The sequence below is a fragment of the Gymnoscopelus microlampas genome, assembly GCF_963454915.1.
Source record: "Gymnoscopelus microlampas genome assembly, chromosome: 16".
Taxonomy (NCBI): domain Eukaryota; kingdom Metazoa; phylum Chordata; class Actinopteri; order Myctophiformes; family Myctophidae; genus Gymnoscopelus; species Gymnoscopelus microlampas.
Window position 1 is genome coordinate 6961002 of NC_139953.1, and position 27821 is coordinate 6988822.

The 27821-nt window shown below is 40.5% G+C and overlaps 2 protein-coding genes across 5 annotated transcripts in view; one reads left to right on the plus strand and one right to left on the minus strand.

The window, feature by feature from the left end:
- LOC311062531 (C-C motif chemokine 4-like) overlaps positions 1-27821 on the plus strand; it is a 405685-nt gene that overhangs the window by 168581 nt on the left and 209283 nt on the right. Inside the window, exons 2-4 of one of the 4 annotated variants that reach the window (XM_084081645.1) lie at positions 17821-18002; positions 18645-18756; positions 20919-21120. In XM_084081645.1, coding sequence (XP_083937771.1) covers positions 17930-18002; positions 18645-18756; positions 20919-21021 — 288 coding nt within the window. In that variant the 5' untranslated portion in view covers positions 17821-17929 and the 3' untranslated portion in view covers positions 21022-21120. Of the gene's footprint in view, positions 1-13124; positions 13285-13396; positions 13509-14334; positions 14834-17820; positions 18003-18644; positions 18757-20918; positions 21121-27821 lie in introns of those variants that run through there. The other 3 variants (XM_084081644.1, XM_084081643.1, XM_084081641.1) reach the window with 3 other exon arrangements.
- Positions 776-3963, minus strand: LOC311062727 (C-C motif chemokine 26-like). The gene is made up of 3 exons (XM_084081942.1): positions 3776-3963; positions 2950-3064; positions 776-995 (listed from the first exon to the last, which is right to left on the minus strand). The coding sequence occupies exons 1-3, from the start codon at positions 3846-3848 to the stop codon at positions 896-898; spliced, it is 288 nt and encodes a 95-aa protein (XP_083938068.1). The 5' UTR covers positions 3849-3963; the 3' UTR covers positions 776-895.

Consider the following 27821-nt stretch of genomic DNA (forward strand, 5'->3'; position numbering starts at 1 on the left):
GGTAACCATTACAGACCAATTAGGTTTCTTATTAAAAGAAGCTTACCAACATATAAACAACTGAAATAAACACCAGTGGCCTAAACTCAAAAAGCTATAAAACAGTTGTGTATATCTTGCTCAGACAAGCCAGTGCACACAAGACGCCAGGGCAGGAAAAAGAGGGCCAAAGTCAGGTTTTATAGGGGAAAGGTAATCAGGGAACTGCTTACACCTGGGCAAAGGTAATTAGGGGCAGGGTCAGAACAGGTCAGTGTTCATATCAAAGCACCAAAACCACCTGGTTGTCTGGAACTGCTTTGTAGCAGGTATTAGACAGCCCTGAATCCCATAGAACCCTCACATTTGGCTTTAGTCAGGGGATATTAGCAGAATATTTTCCAATCTTGGAATAAATTCCTTACCAAAAAAAATCTTCACCAATGTGTTTGCAAAGGTGTCTAGTAACACATCACAACTTTATTGAAATTCAGTATCCCTAGGAGAATTTCTGACAGCTCCTTAAAGTTGGAGTACCCACCATAACCTTGGTTAAAAATTTTTTTTTTTTTAAATCCAAATTTAATTCTGTTTTAAGTAGCATGTGAGGGGTCAAACTAGGGTGTTTTTATGATTCTGAATCCATTGCAATCATTTGTTTTGCACCAAAACCACTCCTTGGGCTAAAAACGGCCATAGCCATGTATACTTTTTGTGTAAAAAGCCCATTGAGATTGGGCCGTTCACGGCAAAAACACTGAATGAAGAAAAAGAAGTAGAGCCGCACACTCGTAGCTGCCGATGCCAACTTTTTTAATAATAATCACAGGGAAACCAACGTTTCGGACCGACAAGCGGCCTTCTTCAGGGTATCTACTTGTGATCCCTGCCATGCTGAAGGCTGGTAGACAGAGATTTATGGGTTCTTTGGCCTGGACTGCACGACAGCGATGACATTCTGGACCCAGTTCTGGGTCGGGTTGACACAGAACTTGGCACCTTTCTTCGTTGTGAACCTAGAACAGAGAGAGAGATAGAGAGAAGGTTTTCATCGTTACGTTTTTTTCTTTTTACTTTCATATTGTAATTATGTCATGTATCTCCTATCCAACAACTAGCGTTATTATTTTAGTATGCAATAAAAAATGACATAATGATTTTATAATGGGGGTGTTTGGGGGGGGGGGGCACCAAAAAAATCTTGCTTAGGGCCACGAAAATCCTAGGGCCGGCCCTGCCGGCAGGCACGTGCACACGTAGACATGAAAGGGGGCTCGAGCCCCTGCCCTTTTACCCGTCGGTAAAAAGTGCCCTCTCCAGACTAGAATTATATATTTTTTTAAATCTATTACCCCCAAAAAAATACATTTCAACTGCTCCTAACAGCCTAACGGTAAGGCCGACTGAAATGGCAATGGAAGCGCTGGATGAAGCTCAAAGTGAACGGGCGACAATGGCCAAAACAGAAAAAATGTGCCGTTATCAAGATGTTTTGGCCATTATCTCTGGAACGGAAGGTCCAGTCTGCTCAGTTCAAAGCTTGTTGGATGTGTGACTTTGATGACATTAACGCGGTGACACCTTTTCGGGTTGTTTTTGGGCCTAAAAGTATGGTAATTGTTCGGTGCACTTTTGAAATGATTTTATTAGCGGTCTCTTTTAAGCATGTCATCTGAACTATGGGTAGCTCAAATCACATCTAATTTATATAATCTGGTTTGTGACATCGCTAGGTGGGCGTATTGCTGAGGACCCAAAGAAGTGCAATTCGGAGTGTGAAGTCAAGCAGATGAGCTGTTCTCCAGAACCTGCCTGCTCCATACTGTGACTATAGAAACGTCACAAGGTTAATTTAATTAACCAAAGTTAACTTCAACCTTCATGGAGTCCTAACTATGGAGGAGTGGACAGAGCAGCACATGTCTCTATAATGTGAAAAGTACAGGCAGAGCTGCAGAAATGACTAACAAAGTTGAAATTTACAAAAAAGTAAATACCAGCTGCCTTTCTTGTTTCAACAGGCAGTCGAGAGAGCCTATGTTTTTGTACCAATTATTCTTTAAATCTGTATTAAAAACTGTTTTCATATTGCTATTATTATCCATTTCATTATCCATATTTATATTGTAATAATATCACAGCTAAGGGGGTTCATAGCTGTGAAACAATCACAATATGCCATGGCCTGTTTGACAGCGTTTGACATCTTGATATCTTGACTCTTGTGTGTAAACACTATTCTGAATGAATACAGGTCCAGTGGGCACCAGGTGTTTCTGAGCACCGGCACATTTCTTTTTCCAAAATGTAAAATAATAAAGAATACATTACGTTTTGGAAAATGGTTGGATATAATAAAGTATATATGATTTGAACATGCACAGTGAACTGAACTGAATCTTGACCATTAGGTAAAAATTCGAGTCAGATCCTGTGTCTAGGTGAGACATGACCTTTGACATGATCTAAATGTTTCAATAGAATAGAAGAGCAGGGAGACAAAATACAGCCACCCCAATAGTAGTTATATTGTATTTACACTCTACCATACAGATTGGACAAAATTGCATTATATTCATTAAAACAAAGTTACACACTGCATCTTTGAATATTGTACCTTTAACACCACTACATTTCTAGGAGGGGAAATTTACATTATGAATTAAGCACTTAAGCCCTATTACAAATATAGTGAAAATAGCAATACTATTTTCACTGTTAATGATATTTTATGAACATTTCCTGAAAATCTTTTTTGTAAAAGTTGGGGGGTGTCTATATTTTATTACCGCAATGCATTGAAATTAAAAATAAAATATGCTTTGTACTTTTGAATACTTGTAAAATGTTTAAAAGCAAGTACTCAAGTTCTTTAAGAACAAAGATTGACTGAACAACTTTCACTTGAAGTTGAGTCATATTTGACCGGGAGTAAATATTGTCCACAACTGATAAAAACCTAATACTCACACAACAGCATTCTTGGCACAATACGTGTGCGTGCGTTGGATTGTCCTCACGTTGTTCATAGGTAGGCGTTTGGAGTAAAACTTGAAGCAGCACTCAGCTGGACCAGCGCCCGCGTCTGGAAGAGAGAAACAGAGTGAGAACGAGACACAGAGACACAAATAATAACAAGAAGAATAATAACCAGTGGTGGAAAGTACATTTACTCAAGTACTGTACTTAAGTAAAATTTTTAGGTACTTTCACTTAAATGGAGTATTTCCAATGTTCAATACTTTTACTTCTACTCCACTACAATTATTTGAAAATTTTAGTTACTAGTTAGTTTGCAAATATAAATTATTATATGATAAAACATACATTAACCACTTTAGCCCTATTTTACACATAGGCTATTTGAAAATAGCCGATCTACAAGCTCACAACGCGCCGCGATGCGACGCGTTGTGAGCTTGTAGATCTGCTATTTTCAAACATTTTAGTACTTTTACTTTTGGTACTTTAAATATATTTTGATGCCAATACTTTTGCACCTTTACTCAAGTAACATTTTGAACACAGGCCTTTTACTTAAAACAGAGTAACAGAGTATTTCTATACATTGCAGTATTGATACTTTAACTTAATTAGAACATACGAGTACATTTTCTACCACTGACAATAACAAAACAAATATGATCATCACAAAAAAAAAATGTCATGATTAAAGGGATAGTTCACCCCCAAAATGACTTTTTTTCCTATTGATTAGTCACCCCCACACCCACACATGAATCATCCTTTTGGGGGTGTACTATTCCTTTAAAACCAGACGATTCAGTGGACTTACGCTGTTGGGCCAGGACATCCAGAGATGAGAACAGCAGCATGCAGACCACTAGAATAACTGGTGTCTTCTTCATCCTCAGCAATATTATGATTATTATTATTATTGTTGTTGGTCTGTTTGCGTGTCAAGTTGTAACTATCTGTTTCTCTCTCTCACAGGGGTCTGCAAGCTAAATGTCTTAGTGTAGATGGGTGCATGGAAACCACCTGTGGCAGGGAGGGGGTGGTGTTACAACAATAAAGGAAACAAACTGTGGTCAGTGTTTGTCGTGAGAACAGAGAGGTGTTAATACACGGAATGCAATTGTTCATATCTACTCAGCGACAGTATACTACTCATAATCAGTGGTGGAAAAAAAGTACTCACATGTTTTACTTAAGTAAAAGTATTAATACTACAATGTGGAAGTAGATACGTTATAGATAAATAGATACATTAAAAAATATATATAAATAAGTTACAAGTAACAGTCCGGAATTCAAATTTGACTTGAGTAAAAGTACTAAAGTATTAGTATAAAAATGTACTTAAAGTACCAAAAGTAGAAAGTACTCATTATGCAGAATGATACACCACTGTATCTCTGATAGCTCCACAGTCTAATTCCCATACTGTATGTATTCTAAATACTTAAAGATGGCAATAGGACACTCACACACTCACTCACTCATATTTATGAGTACTATGGATGCTCTGCTCCTGTTTTCTCTCTCCTCTGCTCTTCTTAACCCATACAGTCTTGAACAATTCTGGAATTCTAGTACACGACCAATTTCTCCCACAATCTCTCTTACTAATTGTATTGGCATATGTATTAAAGGCATAGTACACCCCCATTTTCTTTCTATTGATTAGGCCTACTTACTCCATGGAGCCTTGAATTCATGGATTTTTTTTTTTGTTTTTAATGCATTCCTAAGCCAATAATTTGATGACCGACAGAGAAAGAGTCTCCATTGAGTCTCCGCTGGTCATCAAATTATTGACTCAGGAATGCGACAAAAACAAAAAAATCTCATTTACGGGGTGTGTAATCAATAGAAAATAAGTCTTTTGTGTGAACTAATGCCTGTATTACGTCTTCTTAGTCGTTGTTTTGCTTAGAGTTTATAAAAATGGGGCAATGGGGTAATTTAGAGACCATCTTGGAAAGTGGCAGGGCTAGATCTATGGTAGATTGTTCACCACTAGAGGGCCCTCTTTGCCATTGTAACGGTGCCGTACCGTAGGGATTAGTAATTGACCTCACTCTGTAATTAGGTCAATTTCAGAATATTCACAGAGCTTTCTCATGGCCTTAATTGCTGCCTGTTGTTGTGTTCAAATATTATAGTGTTACAGTGCTTTAATTTCTGTTTGCAGAACCACCAGGTTCACAAATTGAGTCCGTTTCCTATTGTGGTTAGGTACCCTGTGCATTGCTTCCACTGAAGTCTATAAAGTGGGTTAAATGAATACCATGACGTGTCAAATGCATTCTGACCAGTGCACCGGATGTCCATATGGTGTAAAGTAACTAAGTACATTTACTCAAGTGCTGTAGCCTACTTAAGTAAGATTTTATGGTACTTTTACTTACCGGAGTACTTCCAATTTTCAGTACTTTTACTTCTACTCCACTACATCCCAGAGGCAAATGTTGTACTTTTACTCCACAACAATTATTTGAAAACATTAGTTACTAGTTACTTTGTAGATTTTGATTATCATTACAAAACATACATTAACCACTTCAGTCCTATGCATATAGGCTATTTGAAAATAATAATACAAGCTCACAATGCGTCGCTATGCGATGCGTTGTTAGCTTCTAGATCTGCTGTTTTCAAAGCATTTTCATACATTTGGAAACATTCTGCAAAATGAGTACTTTTACTTTCAGTACTTAAGGTTATTTTAATGCAAACACTTTTGTACTTTTACTCAAGCACATTTTGAGTATTTCTACATTGCAGTGTTGATGCTTTTACTTAAGTACAAAATGTGAGTACTTTTTCCACCACTGTATGTATGTATGCATGGATGCATTCAACACTCTAGACAGCTGACTTCGTAGGTGCCACACCATCAGAAACTATGGTGAGAATATGAAACCCCTGCGACTGTGGTGACAGGATGTGTCATGCAAGCCTGGAGAGAACATCAGAACAACCCTCTTTGCGGCTGTGTGTGTGTGTGTGTGTGTGTGTGTGTGTGTGTGTGTGTGTGTGTGTGTGTGTGTGTGTGTGTGTGTGTGTGTGTGTGTGTGTGTGTGTGTGTGTGTGTGTGGGTCATAGTGGAAATAAGAAACCATTAACATACATAATCATACTCTATTATATGAATTCCTGTAATACATGACATATGAAATACAAACAAGATACACATGTAATAATAAGGATAGATAATAAGACTGCAATCAGTCTAGCCCATGTTGTGTAATAAACGATATGGTTGGGATAATTATAATAATTTACTATATTTTGTCACTGTACATTTGCATATAGGATGGGTGAATAAAGAGGACACAGTTCACATTACTAACTATTAGGAGCAGTTGGTTGCTAAGCTACATCATTTTCCTTCAAATGTAAATAGTATTAGTATGGCGGCTGTTCGTGGCTCTGCTCTACGGGACTGAGACATGGCACACACAATGCATGTGGTGCTGATATACAGTATGTAGTGATTTGAGAGATCAGCCACAGATTTACTTAACCCATTAAGACCTGAGGCCAATTCTACAAAATGTCTCCTAAATCCTCTTTTTTTTGAAAAACGTATGTTACTATGGCAGTGGTTCTCAAACTTTTTCATGTCAAGGACCCCCAGAATTATATGTATTTGGCCGTCGACCCCCATCTCAAACTATTGTGTTCCAGGGACCCCAGAAGCAAAGATTTGAGTTAAAAATGTTCTCTTTGAAACAATATATATTCAAAGATTTGCACACATTTTCACGATTTTTCGAAAATAGCAGATATACAAGCTCGTAGCGCGGCACTCGGTGTACGGGACCGAGACATCATGATGAGTGTTGTGCAACAGGGCAGCAGTCATTCAGGCGACGAAATAACCGGAATGATGAGAATTATACAGAATTCACACCTTTATACACAATCATGCATATTCAAGGAAAGAGCCAGGGTTGTTAACCACACACACACACGCAAGTGTGCAGGCACACACACACACACACACACACACACACACACACACACACACACACACACACACACACACACACACACACACACACACACAAGAAGAATATTTCTTTTTTTCATAGGGGGCAACTGGGGTCAAAAGTAACACTATTAAAATGTTCCTTCATAATTCACAGACTACTTGGAATATACTAGTCATCTTTTGATATAACAAACCTATATGTGTGCCATAATTAATAATACCATTTATAAGATGGGCAAGGGAAGGACAAGACTAACATTACTTTGAATGCAATAAGTCAGAGTGTTAGTAACAGTGGTTGGGGGCAATTGTAAAACTGTGAAAAAAAAGTCATTGAAACACGCTATATCTCGCCTATACTTTAATTAATAGATTTAATTTTTTTCAATTTAGTTTTTTTCGAAGGTATGTCTATTTTTAATTTAAATGTATTTTTAGCGGCGCTAGCCGCTCAGAGCGTTCTGATTGGTCAGACCCGTCAACGTTCTGATTGGTCAGACCCGTCAACAAAGGGATTGGTCAAGCTTCATGTGACACATGGCTATAAACACATTATAAACACATATCGATGACAAAATGTATCAAAGGCGCCGCTACCTTCACACAGGGTGTGATTTTTACTTTGAAATGTAGTGAAATATGTTCATTTTACATAAAAGTATGTAATCCCAGACAAAAACAATTGTGTAACACAATCACTGTGCCCCCCCCCCCCCCCCCCCCTCGGGCAGCCATGAATCCCATATCCTAGCTAGAAACACCTATTAGCTGCTGACATTAATCTGTGACCAATAACATAGAGATACAATTCATCTAAGTTTAAATTAGCTGTCATCTAAACCTACGACAGTATAAGGAAAATACTATAAATACAAAAAAAACACTTTTAAGGTCCTTACACACCGGGGCGATTTTTTCGTGCGAATAATGCGTTTTTTTTAAAAACCTTATAAAGTCAATGGCTCCGTACATGGAGCGAAAAAGCGAAGCGAAAAAGCGTCTTTTAATTATTCGGAACGAGTCCGAATTTTGCGTATATTCACTATATTCGCCGGTATGTAAGGACCTTAACACCTCACAATTTATGTTTTTGTTGAAAACTTCTGCAGAGATTAAATGATCATTCTACCCTTCCATAGGCAGAGAGAGGACCCTACTGACCATGTGCAGAAGAAGTCTCATCCCTCTAGTCTATTTCTGATTAGAATCATTGAGTGTGTTACATTTGCCCTGTGTTACTTTTGACCCCAGTCTCACTACACATTTATGTCCATATAAGCTCTCTCTCTCTCTCTCTCTCTCTCTCTCTCTCTCTCTCTCTCTCTCTCTCTCTCTCTCTCTCTCTCTCTCTCTCTCTCTCTCTCTCTCTCTCTCTCTCTCTCTCTCTCTCTCTCTCTCTCTCTCTCTCTCTCTCTCTCTCTCTCTCTCTCTCTCTCTCTCTCTCTCTCTCTCTCTCTCTCAAGACCCCTGTTATAGAGAGCACTCTCCACCACCAAATGAGCAAATGTGTGTGCATTGCACTTACGTACATGCCTAGGTACCTAGAATTAAGGAAATGAACTGTGGTTCATTTTGAGAACGGAAAGCTGACAGGGGTTATGTTAATACCTCTCTCGTAACCCCGTGCGTGCATCCTGAATGCACTGAACAGATGCACCATATGCTTGAAAAAACACTAGTCTAGTCACGCATTAGAAGCACAATATCAGTCATCAGTCTGGGGTGTTCACAAAAGCCCAAGAAGACACCTACCACTCACAAGGGTAGCCTATATGCTTTTTTTAATCTTTTTATTTCTTTATGTTTTATTTGGATGCATTTTCTATTTGTGTTCCCTTTACTTAGCCTTTGATATAATGCATTGTTTGTCTGGTTGACAGTATGGTCATAGTCCTCTGGGGTGGGGGGTTATGGGGAGAAAAAAGAAAAGAGAAAAGGGGGGATACAGAAAAAAATATATATATACATTCACATTTTTCTACGCTGTAACCCAATCCTTTTCTGTAATAAAAAATGATTTAAAATTAAAATGAGATCAGCGGAGATGCTGACACAAGCACAGCACTTCAAGAAGCTCCCAATTTGTGTACCATTTATTCAGCTCATATTGGGATGGGGATTTTTGAATATAGCAGATCTACAAGTAACTGGTAACAAAAGTTTTCAAATAATTGTAGTGGAGTAAAAGTACAATATTTGCCTCTGAATTGTATTTGCACTTTTATTTCACCTATGGGGCGGAATCTGCCAATACTTTTTCAATGCAAATGCATGGATTCATGGTCTTGGCATCTTTCACTCGAATCCACGCATTTGCATTTGACAAAGCATTGGCAGATTCCGCCCCATAGGTTAAATAAAAGTGTTCTTAGTGCCCTAAGAACGGTTTTCCATCCCTCTAATATAGTTCCACACAGTTGTACAATCTATGCCTATAGGTGTGAATGATGCCGCTGATGACGCGGCTCTGTTTCCTATAATAAACTTTAAGTTGGTTTATCCTCCAATCTGTCACATGTCTCACATGTAGGTGGGTGAAAACCCAAGGGGGGGGGGGGGGGGGGGCGTTGTAGTACCTGGAATTAAGGAAACAAACTGTGGTCAATGTGGAAACAGCTAGCTCGGCGGTGTTAAGTTAGTAACCATGGATACATAACATTGTGTGTCTGTGTGTGCGTGTGTGTGCGTGTGTACAGGGGCATCATGGTTTTGAGTTACTGCCTCCGTTGCAGTGGTTTGAGTGTTGCATCTACACCCACACACTCATTTACATTCAAATAAAATGTTACCGAAGGTTTATTTTAAGTGCTTAGATTGAGCACGTTGATACCGATTCGATGAATCATCAACAATATTTCATTTCATTACCAATTGTAACTGTGCTGTTAAAAATAATAATGAAGTGCATCTGATTTTTAAAATAAAGGGATATCTTATTTGTCTGCCTACTTATAATAATGTTGATCTGCAAGACATTTATGAATGTGTATAATTTATTTGTTGCTGAGCTAATTCCTAATTCTTTAACCTGTCTGTCTGTCTGTCTCTCCGTCCGTATGTACGTTAACATCTGTAAATCACAATCCACAAACTACTAGAATGTTGACCCCCTGACAGTACCACTTATCAACTAGTAGGATCTAGATTTATCAATAAAAGAGCAGGGAGACCACATACTGTGTTATATTGTACTAACATACTCTACAGATGGCTTAAAATATAAATGTAGTAAAAAAAAAGTGTGTGTGTGTGTGTGTGTGTGTGTGTGTGTGTGTGTGTGTGTGTGTGTGTGAGAGAGAGCGAGCATGGGAGTGCAGAACGCATAGAGTAGAGACATATTGGTGTGTGTGTGTGTGTGTGTGTGTGTGTGTGTGTGTGTGTGTGTGTGTGTGTGTGTGTGTGTGTGTGTGTGTGTGTGTGTGTGTGTGTGTGTGTGTGTGTGTGTGTGTGTGTGTGTGAGAATGTGGCCTACCATTACTCCGTCAAAGGAAATAGTCAAATATTGGTATGCCGGGGTGTGTGTGTGCATCCTGGTTTTGAGTTATTGCTTCTGTTGCCGTGGTTTGAGTGTTGCAACTACGCACAGACAGACTCTCCATTTACAATAATTAAAATACAATGTTTCATTTTAAGAGCACATTAATACTGATTCAATAGTAACTCAGTGGTGTACTGAACGCATTAGCTTTCTTTTGTGTAAGTAATGGGATACCTTTGTATGCCTATACGTTAACTAATGTTGATCTACATCACATTATAAAGGTGCAGACCTTGGTGGGGCTAAAAACTAATTCAAAGAGCCATGTTGAGCACACCCAGTGGTCACTGGTGCAAGACAAAATAAGTAATAGTAAAGAGAAAAGCTCCGGAACAAGTTTACTGTGCAATCAGGTCACCTGATGATTGCCAGGTTGTATGGCCACATCTTTGTGTTTTCCATTAACCACTTGAACCCTAGCATCCCTACTCTGAGGAGAACTTTGGCCCAAAATAGCAGATCTACAAGCTCGAGGCGTTGTGAGCTTGTAGATCGGCTATTTTCGACAAAGAGGTTTGGTGTAGAGGGAAAAAAGAGCAGACTAAGGTCGTTAAAAGTACTGAAAATACACATTAACATGAAATCTATGACAAAGTTTAATCTGCAACACAATTTTATACAAGATGGGGGGTCCCTGCTTCATCTCTCTCAGCTAAGGGGTCTCAGCTAAGGAGGCGATGGAAGTCGGCCTGAACCAGGATATGGGTATCCTTGAAGCCTATCTGCGCAAATGGCGCAGCACACTACAGCTCAGCATTGGCAAGACAGTGTCAGCTGCTTACCACCTCAACAACCGCGAAGCAAGAAGGGAACTGGAAGTATTTGTCAACAACAAGCGCCTGGAGTTCCAGCAAGCCCCGCGGTACCTTGGTGTGCGTCTGGACAGGACACTTTCCTTCAAACAACACCTTGAAGAAGTGACAGCCAAAGTGTCATCAAGGGTCTCACTAATCCGACGTCTCGCCGGTACCAGCTGGGGTGCATCTGCCAAGGTGCTTCCAATCTCCACGCAAGCCCTGGTCTTCTCTGCAGCTGAGAACTGTGCCCCAGCCTGGTGCAGAAGCCCACATGCCAGGAAGGTCGACGTTGCCATAAACAACGCTCTTCGGACCATAACTGGCTGCCTGAAGCCCACCCCTGTATTCCACCTGCCAGTACTAGCGTAAATTGCCCCGGCCGGCCTCCGACGAGAGGCTACTACCCTCGCCCTGGCAAGGAAAGCCCGTAGACATGACCAGCACAACACCACCACAACAGTGTTGCCTCTAGATAGGCTCAAGTCCCGCCACCCGTACAACAAAGCGGTACAAGAGCTGCTCAGGTCCATCCCTGAGGACCTGTCTACAGAGGCATGGCTGGCGGCAGCCTGGAAGCAGGAGTGGGAGTTGGCCGGGCCCACACGCATCCACCGTTACATCCAGGACCCGGGAGGCGGCATTAAAGGAGAGAAACTGCCACGCCGGCAATGGACCCTGCTGAACCGCCTGCGAACTGGGGTCGGATGCTTCAAAACATCCATGAGGAAGTGGGGCCTGGCGGACGGAGCAGCATGCGAGTGTGGGGAGCTGGAGCAGACCGCTGAGCACATAATCACAGTCTGTCCCCTGTATAAACCACCCTTGGAGGCCGGCCTCTTCGATGTGGGACCTGAGACGAGGGCGTGGCTGTACACTACTGAACTGGACATCTGATGATGACACACAAAAGAAGAAGAAGAAAGGGTCGTTGGCCTGAAAAACGTTCAAGACCCCTGGTCTAATCATTTTAGTGGCCCAATGTGCTTTCCTCTAGCGTCACTATCAGACCACAACATATCTCAAAATCGAATAAGGGGATTTCCATGAAACTTTCTCGGTGCATGAGTACCAATATAAAGTACCTCATAATGCTGTTCTGTCTCAAGCCAAAAGTCTGGACCATCCTGGTGTCAACAGCTATTGTCTATCAATATTGATATACTTTCTTTCATCTTCAGCATCACTCTAGACTTCTTATATTTTATCCATTCATTTTTAGTTGCTTCCATCTGTCCTTTGTCCTCTCCTCTCCTCTCCTCTCCTCTCTTTAGAAGGAGGATGAAACGAGGAAACAGTGAACAGGGATTTTAAGAAGACTAAGTATGTAGAACAATTACAGTATAGTATAAATGTACAATACATACATTGGTTTTAACGTGTGGAGCTCTCAGAGATAAGACAAGCTAGGATAATATGTATAATACAAAAACGAATAATAATACAGTAATACGAATAAGAAAAGAAAATTACAGCATGTGCAGTATCTAAGTAGATACAGTATTTGATCAAATGCACATTGCATCAGCTCAGTGCATTCAGGATGCACAAACCTTAAACACTGACCTCAGTTTGTTTCCTTAATTCTAGATACTTACGCCCCCCCCCTCCCCCACACACACACAAGTTTCCACCCACCTACTCTAATGCGTGCCCACTATACCACCATAAAGACACGTATGTGCAACACGCATTTAATGTGCGTTGCACATAGACTAAAAGTTAAAAGGGTGTTAGTCTGCAGAGAGAGAGAGAGAGAAAGAGAGAGAGAGAGAGAGAGAGAGAGAGAGAGAGAGAGAGAGAGAGAGAGAGAGAGAGAGAGAGAGAGAGAGAGAGAGAGAGAGAGAGAGAGAGAGGGAAATTGGCAGGTAGGACTATACCCTGACAGAAAATAACAATAAAAATAATTATTATAATTATAATAATGACTTTAAGGATGAAGAAGTTGCCAGTTGTTCTAGTGGTCTGCATGCTGCTGTTCTCAACTCTGGATGTCCTGGCATTAGACAGTAAGTTTATTGGTTCATCTGGTTCACTATTTTTCTTGTTATTTATTTTTCTTGTTTCTTGCACAACCTGCCTGCTCTATGTACAGTATCTGTGTCTCATTCTCTCTCCCAGATAGCGTCGCGCCAACTGAGTGCTGTGTGGAGTATCGCCCCAAACGCCTGCCTAAGAACAAGGTAGTGAGTTTCCAACGCACACACGTTCAGTGTCGCCGGGATGGCGTTGTGTGAGTATTATACTTATTATTATATATAGTACTGTACCTAACACTATACATGAACGCTAAACATATTGTACAGGTGCAGTTAACATAGATTCACATTCAGAGAAATGTGTTCACACTAGCTAGAGTCAAGAACTCAAGATGTCAAAGTCTGTCATGTCAGGTGCCTGTTAACCTATTAAGGCCGGGAAGGGAACCCATGTGTCTCATTTTAGATTTCTTTGCCTATTCAAAAATAGCAGATAATATACAAGCTCATAGCGCAGCACAGAGTGTCACGCTATGAGCTTGTAGATCTGCTATTTTAAAAAAATCTTGAAAATTTGGGTAAATCTTTGACTATATAGTAAATGTTTAAAGCGAAAAATGTTAACTCAAATCTTTGATTCTGGGGGGTCCTGGAACTAAGTATTTTGAGATGGGGGGGTCCGTGGCAAAATACATGTCATTTTGGGGGTCCGTGACATGAAAAAGTTTGTGAACCACTGATATACAGTAGCAACAAAAGACATTTGTAGAATATTCATATAGATTTGCACAAATTTTCATGATTTTTCTAAAATAGCAGATCTACAAGCTCATATCGTGGCACTCGATGCCGCACTATGAGCTTGTAGATCTGATATTTTTTGAATCGCCAAAGAAATCAAAAAATTACACAAATGCGTTCCCGGTCTTAATGGGTTAATGCAGAGGATAGGGGGCTTTTCTGAATAAATAAGTGAAAGTATGCCCTCCATTTACTTATTGATTGATAATGTGACTGGTTAGCAACTATGAATTCTATTATGTCAAATGAAACACCTCTCTATCTCTGTCTGTTCTATAGGTTCACAATGAAGAATGGTGCCAGGATCTGTACTGACCCGGCTCAGAACTGGGTCCAGAATCTCATCACCCATGTGAGGTCCAAAACATCAGCCAGTTAGAGGGTTCTGGGGGACTCTGGGCTGTCTGATACCTGCTACCGAAAAGTTCCAGACAACCAGTTGGTTTTGTGACAATGCTTTCAGATGCTTTGCTTCATGACAAATAGAACAGGTCACCCAGTTTCTAGTGCTGAGCAGGGGTGGAACTTACTTCAGTAAAAGTAGCAATACTGAAATTTAGAAATACTAAATAATCTGTTTCAAGTAAAAGGCCTGTGTTCAAAATGTCACTTGAGTAAAAGTAAAAAAGTATTGGCTTAAAAATATACTTAAAGTACCAAAAGTACTCGCGTTGTGACGCGTTGTCTTATTTTATACCTGGGCTATTTTCAAATAGCCCAGGTATAAAATAAGGCTAAAGTGGTTCATGTATGTTTTATAATATAATAATTTATATCTGCAAAGTAACTAGAAACTAAAGCCGTCAAATAATTGTAGTGGAGTAAAAGTACAGTATTTGCCTCTGAGTTTGATGTGAGTAGAAGTAAAAGTATTGAAAATGGGAAATACTCCAGTAAAGTAAAAAATCCTCAAAAGTGTACTTAAGTACAGTACTTGAGTAAATGTACTTAGTTACTTTACACCACTGGTGGTGATCAAATTCATCACCCAGGTGTCTCTAGTTTTGCTTAATTGTTTTCTCTCTATCCAGATATAATGTACTTTAAACAATAAATGAGTGGCAATGATACAGTTTCAGTTTTTCCTGCATTTATTGGTCCATATGTGTTTATTGAGTTATAACCTGCAGTACGACAAACATACATTTAAATTATCAATTGCAGATATGCTTTTCTGATACAAAGAAACATGCATTTTTATCTCCTAATTAATCCATACTTTTGGTTTTGTTTGCATAGTAGCCTAGGTCAAGGTTTGAAGGTCAAGTCAAATGTGTTTATTAAATGTGACAATATAACTGCAATGGTTGGATATTTAGATCTGTATCCTGTCTGAGTTCTCTAACTTGATTGGATAAAATTGGTATTATATGCTTTTTCTGTGTAATAAAGAGCTGGAGAGACATGGAGACTCCGGTTACTGAACAAACACTCTTCAGCAATGAGTACAGAATATAGAGCTATTTAACACTTATTTTAACCACAAAATCACATACGCTTTGCGAACATTTTGAACTCAAATCTTTGCTTCTGGGGGTCCCTGGAACAAAATATTTTGATGGGGGTCCGCGGCCAAATACATATAATTTTGGGGGTCCTTGACATGAAAAAGATTGAGCACCACTGATATACTGTAGAAACATACGTTTTTCAGAAAACTGTTGAGATTTAGGAGATGTAGAATCGGCTTCAGGTCTCAATGGGTTAATGGACTGATATCGTCTCTCTGAGCTTTGAGGGATGGAACGTGAGCAGTGGTGTGAATACGTCCTATTCAAAATTGACTTGAGAGCTATTAGGTACAAAAGTATTGGTCTCAAAATATACTTAAAGTACCAAGAGTTAAAGTAGGCTACTCATCGTGCAGAAGGTCAATTCAAAAGGTTTTCAAAATGTATACAAATCTTTAGAAATATCCGATCCACAAGCTCACAACACATCACATTGTGACGCGTTGTCACAATGCTGTGAACTGAAGGAGCTGAAGGATAAAACAGGGGTTGAGTGGTATATGTGTTGTAATATTAATCAAAATGTAAAAAGTACTATATTTGCTTCTAAGATGTAGTGGAGATAAGGAAAAAAAGTGTAGAAAAAAAACAGTGAAGTAAAGTATAATTGCACTTAAGCACAAGTAGGCTACTTGTGTAAATGTACTTACAGTAGTTACTTTCCACCACTGAAGGTGAGTGACCTCATTGTCAGGGAGGCTCTGTTCTCTCGGTGTGTGTGTGTGTGTGTGTGTGTGTGTGTGTGTGTGTGTGTGTGTGTGTGTGTGTGTGTGTGTGTGTGTGTGTGTGTGTGTGTGTGTGTGTGTGTGTGTGTGTGTGTGTGTGTGTGTGTGAGAGAGAGAGAGAGAGAGTGCATGAGTGTGCAGAATGCATCGTGGTTTATTCATTCTGCTGATGTGGTTTGAAATGTTGCAACTACACCTAGATACATCATTTCTAGTTAGTTAAATAAGCTTTTGATTCTGCAGTTCAGGGCTCTTTCCAAATAATGATGGGGGTACCAGGGGGTCCCCAGCGAAATGTGTTAATACAGCGTCACAAACAAATCACCCAGTGCCAATTGTCTAAGCAATCATGGGCGCTACACTCCCTCTGCCAGCCTAGGGAGAGCCCAGAGCCGAGCTCATGGCTCCTTCAATGCATGATCACTCGTGAGAGCTAACAAGCCTTCTTGTCGACGTGGAGGTTATGCTGGAATATTTGAGCCATATCTCCCTTTTTGTCTCCGCCAGGCCGAAAGGCATGACGAGAGAGTATGTTTTACCCCCTGTTCGTCAGTCTGTGTGTCCGTCCGTGTGTCCTGTCCGTGTGCGACCAGCTAATCTCAGGCACCGTCGGCCCGGTCGCTGCAAAAATGTGCACACACTCCCTGGATGCCAATTCAGAACCTCTGCCCAAAATGTTTTACATGGGCCTGTTATGCGCCACCAGGAGGCCGATTTGTGCAAAACCCATTTTTTTATATTACTCCTACAGTAAGGCTGGCTTCCAAAGTTTGCAGGATTAGTCCGTTTTGAACAAAATGCCTGAAATCATGAACGCAGCTTGCGATTTCCGTGAAATTTCACACGCACATTCCCACTATGCCGAGAAAGAAATGCCACCCTTTTCACATTGGCCTGTTATAGCGCCACCAGCAGGTCTAATTTAGCAAAACCCATTTTTGGAACAAAATGCATCAAATCATGAATGCAGTGTTCGATTGCAGTGCAAGGCCTAAGAAGAAATGCCACCCTTTTCACATTGGCCTATTATAGCGCCACCAGGAGGTTTCTCTAGTTTTATTCTGATTTGGACAGGGTCATTTCAACTCAAGACCCTGACTTAGCTCTTAATTTATTTCTTACTATTTTACTTCCTGAGAAACATGCCCCCTATAAGAATTTTAGAGTGAAAAATCGATCGAGTCCCTGGTTCTCAGCAGATCTCAAAGAGGCCTTCCGCCACAGAGATGTGACACACTCAGAAGTTTTAACTGCACTTTCACAAATATGCACATCTCACACATATGAACATCTCAGTGCATTCCGGATGCACACACACAGTGTTACGATAAGTGTATTAACACCTCTCAGCTTTCTGCTCAAAATAAACATTGACCTCGATGTGTTTCCTTAATTCTAGAATCCCCGACCCACCCCCACACACACGTTTCCACCCACAAATACTAATGCTGACCAGATACATATATTAAGTGCAACACGCTCGATTCAATACACAGGGTGTGAGGCTGGAGAGAGAGAGAGAGAGAGAGAGAGAGAGAGAGAGAGAGAGAGAGAGAGAGAGAGAGAGAGAGAGAGAGAGAGAGAGAACTTGGCAGTTATACAGTAGACTGACAGACTATACAACCATAATCTATAAGGATGATGAAGATACCAGTTATTCTGGTGGTCAGCATGCTGCTCCTCTCAACTCTGGATGTCCTGGCAATAGAGAGTAAGTCTATTGACGTATCTGTCACTGGTTTTAACCCATTAAGACCGGGAACGCATCTGTGTCATTTTTTTTTTATTTCTTTGGGTATTAAAAAATAGCAGATCTACAAGCTCATATGCGCGGCAGAGTGCCGCGCTTATGAGCTTGTAGAACTGCTATTTTTGAAAAATCGTGAAAATGTGTGCAAATCTTTGAATATAAATATATATTTTAAAGCCAACATTTGTAACTCAAATCTTTGCTTCTTGGGGTCCCTGGAACATCATATTTTGAGACGGGGGGTCGGCGGACAAATGCATATCATTTTAGGGGTCCTTGACATGACAAAGTTTGAGAACCACTCATATAGAAACATACTGTACGTTTTTCAGAAACCAGAAGCAAAGATTTGAGTTAAAAATGTTATATATATGAAAATATTTATATTCAAACTAAATATTTGCACACATTTTCGATAAAAATAAATAAATAGCAGATCTACAAGCTCTTTGCTATTTTTGAATAGCCTAAGAAATTACACAGTCACGTTCCCGGTAATCTTGACGGAGACAATGCAATTCTGTTTTTTCATGTTATTCCATAAACCTGCCTGTGTGTCTCTGACTGTGTCTCACTCTTTTTCACTCTGTCTCACTCTTCCAGACAGTGGTGGTCCTTCTGAGTGTTGTTTCAAGTATCACTCCAGTCGCCTGCCTAAGCACAACGTGGTGACGTTCCAGCGCACACACCTTCACTGTGCCAGGGATGGCGTTGTGTGAGTATTATGCAGTGGCGGGAAAAAGTACTCAATTTCTCTACTTAAGTAAATGTATCCATACTGCAATGCAGAAACACTCTTACACTGTCTGCTCAAAATTTACTTGGAGTAAAAGTACAAAAGCATTGGCAAGTACCAAAAGTAAAAGTACAGAATTGTAGAATTGTGCAGAATTCACAAGAGTTTCACAAGGCATCACATGTGTCAATGTATTAAAATCTTTTGAAAATAGCAGATCTACAAGCTCACAACGCGTTGCATCTCGACGCGTTGTGAGCTTGTAGATCTGCTTGAATAGGGCTGAAGTGGTTAATGTATGTCTTGTAATAATAATTCAAATCTACAAAGTAACTCAAGTTTTCAAACAATTGCAGTGGAGTAAAAAGCACAATACTTGCCTCTGAGATGTAGTAGTAATAAGTATAAAAAATTGGAAATACTCCAGTAATCGTGCTTGACACCAAAACGACTGTATATATGCGTGGCGTGTGCACAGCCAAGTGAAAATGTTCTTGTGCGTAAATTTGATCTGCTACACCTGCAATTGCAGTTAAATGCAGGATGCGAGAATCAGAGAACGGCCATGAATATGAGCTGGCAGCAATATCGCTGGGCAGTTATTCACATAGAAGCATGCATGAATCATGATGTGTTAATATTATGTAAATACATTTTAAATTTGTGACACCTGCAGTATACGTTACTTATGTCTGTCACTTTTTCCCCAGAATCAATTTGAATTAAAGCAAATGTGTTTGAAGTAGCCTTTGAAGTAGCCTACATCAAACTTTTATGTAAACACAGCCATGGCTCTGTGACTTTTCATAATCACAAGCAATCCCTAAACAATTATTGTCATCAGGTGAATAGGCTAGCTGTTGTAACTGTATTGCTTCTGAAACACCCGAGAGTTAAAGAGACAATTATTTTTATTATCATTTCTGGCAAAAGAACCTCAGCTAATAGACTCCTGCTTTCAAGGCGTTTAATAATGTAATGATGTGAAGTATGATTTAAACATGCACGGTAGGCTACATATTTGTATTTATTTTTACCCCCAATTTAGTCGTTATGCCAATTGATTCCTCTGCATGATACATCTTTATCAGACCTAAGTGTATCCTTCAATGTCTTGTAAACCCCAAAATGACTGGGTATGACAGGTGTTGCAGCAATTTGTAGAAATTGTAAGTGTTGGGCCTTACATATAATTAAAAAGTATATCATTTGCATGTGTGTATTTGGCCCCTCATATATAAAATAAATGTAAATATAAAATCAAATTGAAACTGCTGATCAGATACAGTATATGGATGAACATATAGAGGCCAAATAGGCAACAGAAAAACCTACCATAGGCGCACGCGCGCACGCACGCACGCACGCACACACGCACACACACACACACACACACACACACACACACACACACACACACACACACACACACACACACACACACACACACACACACACACACACACACACACACACACACACACACACACACACACACACACACACACACACACACACACACACACACAGGTATGGCCATCTGGATATAAAAAGATGCCATTAGGTCAACATGATGAATGAAACAGGTTAAAATGTTTTTTTTCTTATTTACTGTATCAAAAATCAACATAGAAACGTTCAACTAGCTTTTAATAAGCAACTAAATCGATTATATATATATATATATGTTGACTTGCTCCATTACTCACTGATTGACCATTTTACAGGATGAATACAATGTAAAATGAAACACCTTATATCAGGGGTTTTCAACCAGTGGTCCGGGGACCACCAGTGGTCCTTGAGGGGGTTCCAGGGGGTCCCCAGCCAAATTAATAGTTAGCAACCAAATTGACCCTTATATGTGTGTAACTCTGAGAGTGTACAAATGGAACCAAATGGACCCGTTAGGGTCCATTTGGTTCCATTTGTACACTCTCAGAGTTAAATGAACACTGATGATGGTGATACAGTGTAGATTGGGACCCCCAAGAAATCTAAATGGTTGAGTCCCTGGCATATCTTTTCAAATGGGGGTCCCTGGGCTAATATTTGTCAATTTGGGGGTCCTTGACAAGAAAAAGGTTGAAAACCACTGCCTTATATGATGGAAATCTTCTCTCTATCTCTGTGTGTTCTAGGTTCACAATGAAGAAAGGAGGTATCAAGCTCTGTGTTGACCCAACTCATAAATGGGTCCAGGACATCATCACCCACGTGGAGAACAGACCACATATGCCATAATAGGCTCTATGCACAGCAGCCATATTATCACTTCCTTCACAGGTGTTACCAATGATACTAATGAAGGCTCTGTTCCATTTAGTCTAGCACAGTGGTTTCCACGACCCCCATAACTCTGAGAGTGTACAAATGGAACCAAATGGACCCTTACGGGTCCATTTGGTTCCATGTGTACACTCTCAGAGTTACACACCTGCAAGGGGCCATTTAGAAGCCCATGAGGGTCCCTGGACCCCAACTGTAGATATGCACAATATCAGCACCCTGACTCTGTTTGACCAGAATGGAACAGAGCCTTCATTCGTATCATTGGTAACACCTATGAATGTCAGCCTATCTCTGCCACCCAGCCTCTACGTCATTTTTCAAAATAGTTCCATAAATAATAATAATTAAAAAAAATCAAAGAGATTCCATCAATTAAACAATACATTAAAAAAGTTTAAAAAGTAGTGAAAATAGCCGATCTTCAAGCTTGTACTGTAGATCTGCTTTTTTCCACTAGTTTGGGACCCGGGGAGATGTCAAATAGGCTCTATGCACGGCAGCCATATTGGAAAGAAATTGAAGGCTCTGTTCCATTCTGGTCAGGGTGCTGACACTGTGCATGTTGGCTCACTGGAAACACTCCATTTTGGTTCCCAAATGGCCCCTTAAGGTGGGTGTGTAACTCTGAGAGTGTACAAATGGAACCAAATGGACCCGTAAGGGTCCATTTGGTTCCATTTGTACACTCTCAGAGTTATGGGGGTCCTTGAAAATAAGACAACCACTGTGCCACACTAAATGGAACGGAGCCTTAATTAGTATTATTGGTAACACCTGTGAAGGAAGTAAGGAAGGGGCCCAATTCATTCCCAATATGGCTGCTGTGCATAGAGCCTATTGGAACATGCACCCAGTTAACTAGTGGTCACAATTACATCTGCCAAGTTTGCATAGCTTTATTTGTTTTATCTCTATCCTGACTCGATAATGTACTTTAAACAACACATTAGACAGCAGAAAGCTTTTTAATTTTTTTTCATATTGATTGCTTTCAGTTTTGCGTTTTAGTACAGACGTGTTTTTAATGAGGTATATTGAAGGTAATGCTGTAAACATTAATTTTAGTGATTCATTGCTGATATTGTTTTATTCCTGATACAATAAAACAAGCATGTTTGTGTATTTATTAATCCATTCTTTGGTTGTGTTTACATAGTATAGCCTAAATGAAGTCAAAATGAAGCACATTTAAAAACAACCTATGCTGATCGAAGTGCTGCACAGACCTAGCAGGTATTTTTAAAGCTGCAATCCAGAACTTATTTTAATGAATACAATTTTATTTTAACCAAACTGTATGAGAGATTATGTGATTACAATAACTACAGTGGGTGGAGATGGTCTACTCCACTGTTACGCAAACACTGCGTCGGGATCCATTTTTATGGGTCACAGGCAAATATAATATATTTTTTTGTTACTACTATTGTTTTAATAATTATTTCAACAGTTTTTCAATCAAAACAATCAAGCATTTTCTGAAATATGTTTTCCTAATTCCATAATTAAATCCATAATTTTAAACCTCAAGCAAGCTCATACATGCAGTACCTCCCTTGGCCAAGAGGGGATTCCTTCTTGTTGATTGAGTGGTACTGTAGATGTTTGGTCTCCCATGCCAGAGACCACAGTTCAAATCACAGTTACTTTATTGGTTTATTCGAGAGGGACAGAGGAGGAGACGAGGGGGAGGAGAGGAGAGGAGAGAAGGGGGAGGAAAGGAGGGGAAGAGAGGAGAGGGGGAAGAGAATTCATATTTATTTTTTAACATCTAGATGTGAGGGCCGCGAAGCGTAGCCTACTCAATCCAATAGGCTCTATGCACAGCAGGCAGCAGCCATATTGGGAATGATCTGGGACCCTTCCTTACTTCCTTCACAGGTGTTACCAATAATACTAATTAAGGCCCTGTTCCATTTAATGGCCCACAGTGGTCGTCTTATTTTCAAGGACCCCCATAACTCTCAGAGTTACACACCCACCACAAGGGGCCATTTGGGAACCAAAATGGAGTGTTTCTAGTGAGCCAACATGCACAATATCAGCACCCCGGCCCGAATGGAACAGAGCCTTCATTAGTATCATTGGTAACACCTGTGAAGGAAGTAAGAAGAGGCCCAATTTCTTTCCAATATGGCTGCTGTTCATAGAGACAATTGAGTAGGCTACAGTAAAGTGTAGTTAGGAAGAAGTGTAGCCTAATTATAGGAGTTAGCATGAATAATTGTACATCATCAGTCCCTGACAACATACAACATTAAAACAGAACCCAGAACATATTACAAACAGAACGGGAATACAAAACAAGTGCAGAAAAGTATGTACATAAATAAAAACAAATCTTTAACCCATCTAGACCTGAGGCCCATTCTAACTCCTTCTAAATCCTGATAAGTTTTCGGAAAAACTTCATTATTTATTCAAGAATTTCCAAAAACGTATGTTGCTATATACAAAAGGGGTTCCCGTCCTGAAAGGTATAGTTACAAATAGGGCTTCCCGCCCCTAAATAAGAAGATTAAGAACAGACTAAAATATAGCAGCATTTAAATAAAATACGAGTGGTCGCAGGATTGGTTATCAAGTAACCATTTTTAAAGATTGTGCTTAGAATATGTAAAAGTAGGACAATCTCTTAATATCTTTTTTTATTTAGAGTAAGCAGCAATTTTTCACCCCCTTTTTTCTCCCCCATTTAGTCGTTATGCCAATGAATTCCTCCCCACGCATACATTTTCTGTGTTGTCACTGCATCCTACTGACCTGGAGGAGGAGCCCCCACCGGGAGGATGTAGGGCCTTCGTCCTACTCCTCCCGCCCAACACTCCCCGCTGACAGGTGCCGCCCCCAGCCCGTAGGAGTATGTGCAATGACCGATATCACCCACCCTCCCCGTCCGGCTTCCCTCCCGCGAACACGGGCCAGTCGCATAGACCAGTGGTTCTCAAACATGTTTGGCTCAAGGCACCCCTGTAAACAACTTTTTCATCCACGGCACCCCTGAAGTACATTGTTACTATAGATAAATTACATGTATGTACATGTCATATCACGGTACGAATATATGTAAATCTTTGCCCCTAAGATACAGTAGCCTAATATTCACAGAGGAAAACTTGAGTGAATGTCCGTTTCCATTATAGGTCAGATTGAAAATAACTTTCCACTTGACGTTTAACCCTAGCATTCCCATTCGGGGGGGAAACATTCGCCAAAAATAGTCACGTTGTGACGCGTTGTGAGCTTGTAGATCTGCTATTTTTGGGCAAAGAGATTTGGTGTAGATTGAAAAAGAACGCACCAAGTACAGTGCATCTCAGGTCCGTTAAACAAAGTAAAAAAATGATCAAAGTATTCCGCGGCACCCCTGGACCTGCATCACGGCACCCTAGGGTGCCACGGCACCCACTTTGAGAAACCCTGGCATAAGACTCCCGACGATGCACCACGGTGGATTCGAACCCACAACCTCCATGGTGGTGGGCAGGGACTTTACCACTGCACCACCCGATCCCCTATCTCGTAGCGTCTTTGTCTGAATGTGGTTTGCCTGCGCTGCACTTCTCAGTCCTCTCAAGTGGTTGACATAGAGCCAATCCCACTACCTGTCTCTTCAAACATCAAACAAACAAATAACATTGAACTAGAACGCACGTTGTAACGTGCACCACAAACTGCACGTTTTATGACTCTTAAACAAACAGTTCATCTCTCACAGGCTGCCTCTACAGCTTTTTATGGCTGCACCAGTGCTGCTTTGATGTGCTCTGCGCGACGCTGCTGTTGCTGGACACATGCTTGTTTGTTTGTAATAATAATGGAGGATTTTGGAGGATTCTCCTCCTTCTCCCTTCTCTTCCGGACCGGTGGTTTGGTTTACAAGCTTCTTTCAAGTGCGTTGCTTTATAGTGTAGAGATGCTGATTAGTAATTAGGAAGTGGTGTCAGACAGCTGCCACTCTGTCAATCAGCCCGACTCTTTAACCCTTTCCTCTCCAGTGAGGATTTTCCAAGTTAACTTCACAATAACACAGACCTGTTTAAAAACCTCAAAACTCAAGAAACAATATTTCTGAAGGATGTTGCAGTGGTGGTATGAGTGAGGTTTCTCTCGTAAAGCTGTTCTATGGGTTTAAGAATCATCACACCTGTAAACGACCAGAAGCAAATAATCAACGTGGGATAAAATCCTACAGTGAAGGTAAGATCTAGCAGCACTAGCTGTCAGGAAAGGCCTAATCTCTCAAGAACAGATCCATCGCTGCGCTTGGATCTGTCGGTAGCCGTGTTGACAACCCGTGCGCATTGGCGTGGCGTGGGCGTGCCTTCAGATCAGGAAGCTGGCCGCGCTTTACCAAATCAAATGGCCGGGATTTACATGTGTGCTGCTCAATTCCCACTGGAAACAAACCGAAACTCATTTAACAATAGCGTCCTCGGAGCAGACAAAACCACGGAAAGTTAGTAACATTTTAACTTGCTCTTTCATCATAGAAACAAGTGGGCTTATAACCAAAACGATTCATGTTCTTTGGGAGAAATTGTGTTAGTGTTCCGTGGAGAAATATCGTTAGTGGGAATAAAAACATAGTCGCACCACCGGAAGTGAAAGGCTGAAGGCAGACCAAAACCCCGGTTTCCCTGAGCACGGGTCGCGTACAGCTCCGCCCAGAGCCAAATGAATAAGTAAAAAACAGCAGAGGGTGCTGTTTTTCCTTTTTATTTGACGATGGGTTCCCAGATTGGGAAAGGCCTGACCAGTTAAAAATTATGTAGATTAATTTTGATTGTGCTCATAATTCTTTCTTCACGTTTTTTTTAAAGTTAGGTTGAGTCTAGATGGCTCCAATGGTAACACATTTGATGATCTTAAATGGATAGTTCACCCCAAAAATTACCTTTTTTCTATCAAGTAGTCACCCCATGGAGACTTGAATTCATGGATATTTTTTAGTTTTTGTCGCATTCCTAAGCCAATAATTTGATGACCAGCAGACCGGTAGGCATGCAGCGGCTCCGGTAGGAGACTCAAAGGAGACCCTACCGGAACCGCTGCCGGTCAACAAATGATTGGATTAGGAATGCGACAAAAACTAAAAGAAATCATGAATTGAAGTCTACATGGTGTGACTAATTGATAAAAAGAAAAGTCATTTTAGGGCACGGCGGTCACACCAAAACATGGTTGGCTGCTGTTAAACACGGCCATAGTTTTTTGAGGCCAGCGCATTCTCTAAATAAACGGAGTGACCCACCTGTCACTCACTTTCAGGACCCTCCCATGCAACAGCTAAAACCAGTTGCTCTATCGTTATAGCACCATGTCACTTCCTGAGTCTTGGGACGGTCCGCCTTCCACTCACCCGATTGGTCAGAGGGGGAAGAGCAGAGTGCATAAACCAAAGACTGTATAAAAAGAATGGACAACGTGACGCCATTGGTTTCTACAGACCGTACATGAAGCCGATTGTTCAGCAATTTCAAATCCGCCATCTTTCAATATCGTGTCATATCCTGCAGAATCTCACCAGACCATTATTGGTTGGGTAGCTTGTCAGTCAAATCATCCCGCCCCTCCTAGAGCATAACCTACTTTATCGTCAATTTTAAAATAAATGGGACCATAGTTTACCAAAACATATGATGATGATTAAAAGGAGACTTTAAACTAGCGAATGGAAGCATATAGTATTTACAACAATGTTTATTAAGGTAAGAAAATCAAGTCTGTTTGTCAAAAACCCATCCGCTTGCGTTAAGATAAATTATTTCTGACACCAACAGGGGTAAAACAGCGAAACTACAGGCCATTCATATGAACTGTCTCTTCCGTATTAGCCTCAATGTAAAACTTTCAAGCTGGGCCCTTGGCATAAACACAAGATGTGCGCGACAAGCGCAAAGATGCGCAAGACCATGAATCCATGCATTTGCATTGACAAAGCATTGGCAGATTCCGCCCCATAGGTAAAATAAAAGTGCAGCGTGACCGTGCCCTTAGGGGTGAACTGTCCCTTTAAGTCAACTGGTCTTTAATTTAGAGAATGCCATGCATGTGCGTGCGTGTGTTTGAGAGCAGACAGGAATCATAATTATTAGTAATTACCTTCTTATGGTTAAGCCAGTCTTGAGAACTGCGTGGTCAAAACAGATGTTAAAACCTATTCCTAGTTAAAATGTGAACGCAAATACAGAGTGTGTGTGTGTGTGTGTGTGTGTGTGTGTGTGTGTGTGTGTGTGTGTGTGTGTGTGTGATTTAACCCATTTAGACTCTGTTTAACCAGTTAAACCATTATTTAATGCTTTGGCTATTCAAAAATAGCCGATATACAAGCTCGTAGCGTGGCACAGAGTGCCGCTCTACGAGCTTGTAGATCTGCTATTTATTTATTTTTATTGTGAAGACAGAGTATTCATTCATTGCATTATTGATACTTTTACTTACTAAGTAAAACATTTGAGTACTTTTTTCCACCACTGGCTGTTTGTAATTACTACTCTTTGGGTTGATTGGTTAAATGGCGATTGTTTTATTGGGTCTATTTTCTTATTATGGGGCCAGGCTTCCAGCATGGACCCATATTGTTATTGGCATTATTCCGTTTCTTCTTCTTCTTCTTCTTCTTCTTCTGCCGTTTTTGCCAGTTCTGGCTGAACCTTGCAGTCGCTTTTTATGAAACTCGGCCATATGATAGATGGTCATGAAAAACGATCAAAAAATAATTCTCACAATCTTTCGTCAAAAGGTGGCGC

Bases quoted from the DNA above. Each gene is read 5' to 3' on its own strand.
- LOC311062727 (XM_084081942.1), bottom strand. From the start codon at position 3,848: ATGAAGAAGACACCAGTTATTCTAGTGGTCTGCATGCTGCTGTTCTCA. The intron at 3,065-3,775 runs GTAAGTCCACTG...TCTCTCTTCCAG, and splicing joins GGATGTCCTGGCCCAACAGC to ACGCGGGCGCTGGTCCAGCT. The intron at 996-2,949 runs GTGAGTATTAGG...TCTCTGTTCTAG, and splicing joins TGTGCCAAGAATGCTGTTGT to GTTCACAACGAAGAAAGGTG.